This window comes from Rhinopithecus bieti, unplaced genomic scaffold, assembly GCF_001698545.2.
Source record: "Rhinopithecus bieti isolate Rb0 unplaced genomic scaffold, ASM169854v2 scaffold_5022, whole genome shotgun sequence".
Classification (NCBI taxonomy): Eukaryota; Metazoa; Chordata; class Mammalia; order Primates; family Cercopithecidae; genus Rhinopithecus; species Rhinopithecus bieti.
The window spans coordinates 534,542-541,277 of record NW_016804965.1 but is presented as its reverse complement, the minus strand read 5'-3'; the positions used below and the strand labels follow the sequence as shown (position 1 = coordinate 541,277).

Below are 6,736 nucleotides of genomic sequence, written 5' to 3'. Positions count from 1 at the left end.
AAAAAAAAAAAAAAAAAAAAAAAAAAAATCACATTTTTTACTATTATCATATTGAAAATTTACTTAAAGCCCTCACTTGGATTTAGTGTACAACAACTACCCAGAACATTAAGTTATTATAACCTTAATGCTTGACTTTTAAGAGAAAAATATCAATTAAAATCTTACACGATTTCACAAGTCCTTAAAAAAACACAGTTCATGAAATATAAGAGGAATAAAAATTTCAAACAAAAATAAAATTCTAACTATCACCACTGGTTGTCTCCAAGGAGGCTGAGGGATACAGAGGTAGGAGAGGGGCTTTTCAATGTTTATCTTTGTACTTTTTGAGTCTTGCAGTGTGTGTAATTATCATATATTCACAAAATAAAATTAAAATTGAAAAGTAAAATAAAAATCTACTACAAAGAAAAGCATGATCTTAAATCCCAAGGGACCAAATCATATAGACTACACTCCTGGTATCATGCTTAAAGTGTCTTCCACTAATAGAATACCCTAAGGAAGCCTCCTGCAGTGTTTCATGTTATTTATTCTGGAGTAAACAGCCACTGTTAAAAGGCACCACTCACAGCTACTGTGCGAATCCCCTCCCCAACATATTTAGCTTACTAGATTACAAGTCTCTCCTCAACACCACCAATCTAGGGGTAAACCTAGTAGCGTAGGAAGGGCATATGTGGCAATAAATATTTCTATCAGCTAAAGCAAATTAATGACACTGCAGATACCATGTAATAACTTGTCGTCACCTATCAATTTGATAGTATCCAGTAACAACTCAGATAAATAACTTGTTAAAATAAATTTTAAGGTGTTATCTCTAACAGTTCTCTTTAGGAGGGGAGTTGACATTATTATTATGTTGTTTTTTTTTTAATGTAGGAAGGGTATTTACTATAACAGTTGCTAGTTAGAAAGATAAAATATGTATCACTTCACACATTAATGATTGTGAAAGACTGACCAATATTATCGGCTCTGTTAAACATCACAAAATACTATTAAGTCAAAAACTGGGTAATGCACATAGTCTAGATAACACCACGGCATACTAAACTTATTAAGGTAATCATTTTAGCCTAATTTTAGAAGCACTAATTTAGATATTAAAATGCAGGGTCTGTATTAATCCTAATTTATTAAGCAAAAAAGGCAGAGTTTAATTTTAAAATAGATACAAATTACACAGGGCTGTGCCAAATATCCAAGTTTTTCTATTCATTATAAGGTACTAATTTAAGTAAGGCTAGTCTACAAATACTTAGCTTAAATGCTATACTGAACCACAAGACATAGCTTTTATGAAATAAATCCAAATGAGACCAAAACTGTTTTTAAAGAATGGATTTTAAAATATATATCTGAACCCATCAACAAATACATCCTAAGTGATAATTCATTCACCTACCCACTTTTTAAGAATTAAAATTAAAATGAATATTAAGCTCTCTCACTAGGTAGAATAATCTAAAGTAGGTAGGTAGAATAATCTACAGTAACTCATTTTGGAAAAAAAACTATAAATTATGAGTTCTAACAATAAAAATTTGACCTCGGTGTTAGAATCATGTTGTTTTAAAAATAATTATATCTACTTTTATATAAGACTGCTGCACATGTAACAAAGATTTCTTTAAATATTATCATTTTAAAAACCATATACTACTAGAATTTTCTTTTTAATAACAGTAAAACAAATTTCATCAAAATCCTGTGTCACACTGTCAGTCATAAAACTCTCAGAGCTATCACCCACATTCCCACCTCACTTCACCAGTGAATGGAAATAACTGAGAGGCTTCTACTCGTGACTTTTCTAATTTAGCCATCCTGGGAACAGCTTGTAAAGCAAACTAGTATAGGTCAAAACATGGGCGAGGCTGAGCTAATCAGAAACTGACAGCAGTAGCACAAACAAGTTAAACTGTAAAGCACCAAAGGACCCACAGCCTCACTAACAGGAGTTCTGAGTGCCCTGGTAAGACTCACCTTGAATTAGGGTGAATCATGCTTCCACAAAAGATTTGACTTGAAGGTAAATGATAAAAGGTGTAAAAGTTGTTCCCAATATTAGTTAATACATAACTTTTAAAGACAGACATGTTTTAAAACCCAGCAAAGATATTTTAAGTGCCATTGTTTTTATTCTGTTCCAAGTTTTCCACTAAATGATTTATTAGCAAAAGCAAGTGCATTTCCATTACATGGTAAGAGTAATAATATATTAACTAACACTTGCGGTGCTCCTTGTGCCAAAAAAATGTTCCAAGTGTTTTCACACAAAATCTCACTTAACCCACACAAGATCTCTATAAGGTAGGCTTTATTAGTTCCATTTTGCAGATTCATAAACTGATGGTTAAAGGGCTTACACACAGGAGCACTGAATAAAATTTTTGGCAACACCAGCAAAAAAACAATAATATAGCAAAAGATGAAGCCCAGCCAAAGTTGTGAAGTCAATTTCCTCTGACATAGCGAAATGAGCTTTTTCAGAGTAGTCATCTTACATACGCTAGAAAAACATGTTTGTACTTGAGTGGCTAAAGTATTCAAATATTGCATTGATCTACCAAATAGTAGCCTTCCCATTCTTCTTCCTTTTTTCAACATTTTTTTAAAAAAATAAAATATTAGCATTCTTTTTGTTTAAAAACAATGTAATTTTTTGGTGGTCATTAAAAGGGTAAAGTCTAGAGGCCAGGTGCATTTTCTCACATCTATAGCCTCAGTTCTTCGGGAAGTTGAGGCAGGAGGATTGCTTGAGCCCAGGAGTTTGAGATCAGCCTGGGCTACATAATAAGACCTCATCTCTACAGAGGAGGGGAAAAAAAAGTAAAGTGTCTGAAAACACCCACAAGACAACTAATGCATTATTAACATTAACTTGACCTTCATTCAATAACTTGGCAAGCCAATCCTTTAAAAACAAGAAAATAGCTGTCACTGCAACAAAATTAATTCTTAACTTTTAAAACACAAAGATTTAAAATCTGAATACATTATTTTCTTTAAGACATTTCTTCAATCATATTCACTAAGAAAAGATCAACTTAAGAGATAATTATGCTTAAAATGTTATGTTTAAACGTGGAAAATTACATAGCAGGTATTAAAACCTTGCTTGAGAAAGAAAATTAACTTTATAGAAGCTCTGTTTCTCAGTTAAGTGATACCCTTAAAAATTCAGTTTCTCAATCTAGAAAGAAAAAAAGCTGTGTGGTAGATGAAAGATATAATCATTTTTATAGAAGAATAGAAAAAAATAATTTCAAACAGTAAAATTTAAATATTTTTTATTTTAGTTTTAGACCCTTGTCCAGATGGCAAATGGCTAGCTAGCATTCTATCAAGAATTTCTCAAGCCTGACATTTAGAATTCAACTTCAAAAACAACATATATGTAATCCTACATTTACGTCAATATATTATAGCTAAGGCATGTATTTTAGCAGTGGCAAGACCTTAATAGAAAATATGATAGAGGGTGGTTTTCGTTTTAAAAGTTTATAATTGTTTAGAAATCCTCAACATTACACTTTAAATACACAAGTGTCATTAAATTTTCTCCGAGAAAATGTTTAAAATATATACACCAAAAGTATAACTTAATTTCATAATCTTAAACTTCTTTAGTCATAAAAACTTCTTTAAGGCAGTGACACTGAGGAATGCTGCTTTGATATTGGGGAAAGATGCTATAAAAGCCCTTAAGAAGAAATAATGTGGGATAAGAATAAAAACTACAAGTAGTAAATTTAAGTGCTTTGGCCGACAGATGAAACTCACAGCTCTTTTAATCAGAGAATAAAAACTGAGGCAAAAGGCGGAGAAAATCGTCGAGCTATTTAATTCCTAACAAATATGTAAACTAATAATGATGAATGTCACCATCCTAAAAATAAAGATGGCCTACCTTAGAGGTGATCCACTTGATAAGAACCAAGGCCAGACACCAGATCAATGTAATTCCCATTGGATCAATCAAAAGCCCGCTGCATAATCTCTCTCTTCTACTAGGGAGCAAGGAAAACTTCTTAGGAGTCTGATAAATAACCAGCTGTCCCGAGGCAAAAGAGAGGGGACACTGACTGCCTTGGACCTCAAGCAGCTGCCTTCCAACAGTGATCACCTGACTCCTCTGGGAATGCACTACCCAGCCAGCCTTCTTACCCAGCGCATGCTTCATGCCACAAACCCAGGGTTGGGGTAGAACTGCCTAAGTAACGTTGGAAGAGGGGAGGGAAAAGACTTTAGTGAGGGCTGACCTAACAGTCTAACAAAATGTAGGCAAAAGAGGACTCAGGCCAGCCCCAAACACTTCTACAATCTTAATATTAACAGAGTGCCTTAAAACAACTTTCAAAAAGTATGTGGCAGTACTAAAACTGTCTTCATTCTTTTCACATAGAACGGTTTCACAAGCACAGTGTCCGGTGACATTTTAAAATATTAATGCATTTTATTCCATCTTTTCAATTTTAATTGAAATTTGTTCAACTTTTATTTCTTTTAGGGATAGAGTTACTTTATGAATGTTAGAGGCTGTCATATTATCTGTGCTTCTTAACATTATAATTCACTCATTTTGGACTTACTGAAAAAAAGCTAGTCTAATAGCGCATTTTCAAATAATTAAGGACATATTATTTTCAAGCCCTAACTGCAATCTAACTTATATTTTTGGTACAGATCTTGTTCTCTTGGCTGTAAGTGAGCTTTCTAATAACAAAGTATGCTTCTATTCATCCGTCTTCATAACCAAGAGGCTGCAGATAATACTGCTGAGAAAATGCCTTTTGTGAAACTTTCATTCAAGTATTCGGCAAATACTTATTAAGCTGCTAATATGTACCAGGTTCTGTACCAGATGGCAGGGATATCCCTGTAGGCCGGGCGCGGTGGCTCACGCCTGTAATCCCAGCACTTTGGGAGACCAAGGCGGGCGGATCACAAAGTCAGGAGATCGAGACCATGGTGAAACCCCGTCTCTACTAAAATACAAAAAATTAGCCGGGCGCGGTGGCGGGCGCCTGTAGTCCCAGCTACTCAGGAGGCTGAGGCAGGAGAATGGCGTGAACCCGGGAGGCGGAGCTTGCAGTGAGCCGAGATCGCGCCACTGCACTCCAGCCTGGGCGACAGAGCGAGACTCCAGCTCAAAAAAAAAAAAAAAAAAAAAAAAAGCATCGAGTAAAAGCAGACAAGGTTCCTGCCCTTGTGGTGCTTGCAATTTGGTTGGAGTGAACATTAATAAAATTATGTAAATAAACACAAAATTGTAACTGTAAAAAGTGCAATGAAGCAGAGGTAGGAAATGCCAGCAAACCTGAATCTGACCTAGTTAAGAGGTGAAGGACTTCTTCCAGAATCCCTGAAATGACCCTGACATGAAGTGTGATGGCCCAAGAATGTGAAGACGGAAGACAGATCGTGCAGACAGAAGAACAGGCGAGAGGACCAAAGGGTGAGACAAAACCAAGCCAAGCAAGTCTGAGAGAGAGAAAGACCAGGGCGGCTCAAGTGCAGGGAGGAGGAGTCAGATGACACTGCGGCACTGGGAAGTAAAGGCCAGGCCCTATATGGGCCACCTGGGAGTGTCTTGTCTGAATTTCAATCTACTGAAGTACTGTAGCAGATTTTGCTTTTTAAAAAGATCACTTTGGTCAAGTATAGGGAGGTGGGTAGGGGCTGGATGGGCAGTCAGGCCACCACTGCAGAGGTCCCGGAGAGAGGTGAAGATAGCTTGGGCTGACTGAAGAAACACCCAGGAGGTGACTGCAGTCCAAGACAAGACAACATCATCTGATTATCAATGTACACAAATGATCCTAAAATATTTAAAAAGAACTAAAATAGTTCAAATAATAATATTATTTTCATTATCTAATCCTCAGTACAAAGAGCTTATTTAAAAGAGAAGTCAGTTCTAGGCTTGTCAAAATGAGGTGTAAATTAAATTTATAGGTGTAAATCCAAATTTTCCTAACTTGAAACCATTCTTAATACATGGCCATAAACTTTTCACTTCTTGCTACGGAACTAACAAGTTATAATACTCATATTTGCACAAATCCAGATAACATTTTTATTTCTGCCATGAGACTAGCTTTAATATGAGACTGTCAAGGTGTCTGATTACTCTGCCTTCCAGTAAGGTTCTAGCAATGAAACTTGAAGGATGCTTAGGCATGAGTCAGAGCAGCAGAGTGTATGTATCTTAGGCCAATGCTCAAGGGAAACACTGGCAGTCATCTGTAAGAGGCTGTGCAGCCTGGGCCCCGGGCTTCGAGGTCATTCTCTGCCACTCTGGCCTGGGCTATCCACTCCAAATCAGCCTACTATCTTGATGCTTGGGCCAGTGATGCTACCCTTCCCACCTTCACATTTCTCTTCCAATCAACTGCTCAAAAAGAGTCAAGTTTTGAAAAGCAAATACAAGATGGCTATTTTTGGTACAATACTTAGAAAATCATAATTGAGATGATTTAAAAAGAGGCAGTAAGAAAGACAGTTCTAAAAGTTGTCTCACTGAAATGAATTTCTATCTAGATTATTTATACCATCTCAAAACTCTACTGGGCTTGAAGTTGAAAGCCTAGATTTATTTCCCAGCTTTACTGCCATGAGCAAATCACCACTTCTCTGTGCCTTATTTTCCTCCCCTTCATGGGAGGTAAGTGGTATCCATAAACAAATAGCTAGCTCGTAGTGGACTCCCAACAAATTTTTG

General features: G+C 36.1%; 1 protein-coding gene across 4 annotated transcripts in view; it reads right to left on the bottom strand.

Moving 5' to 3' along the window:
* PDE7A (phosphodiesterase 7A) overlaps nucleotides 1-6,736 on the bottom strand; it is a 126,451-nt gene that overhangs the window by 70,134 nt on the left and 49,581 nt on the right. Inside the window, exon 1 of one of the 4 annotated variants that reach the window (XM_017870787.1) lies at nucleotides 3,923-4,134. The exons of the other annotated variants lie outside the window; for them this stretch is intronic. Within the exon in view, the coding sequence (XP_017726276.1) occupies nucleotides 3,923-3,982 (60 nt within the window). The 5' untranslated portion in view covers nucleotides 3,983-4,134. Of the gene's footprint in view, nucleotides 1-3,922; nucleotides 4,135-6,736 lie in introns of those variants that run through there. 4 annotated transcript variants of the gene reach the window in all.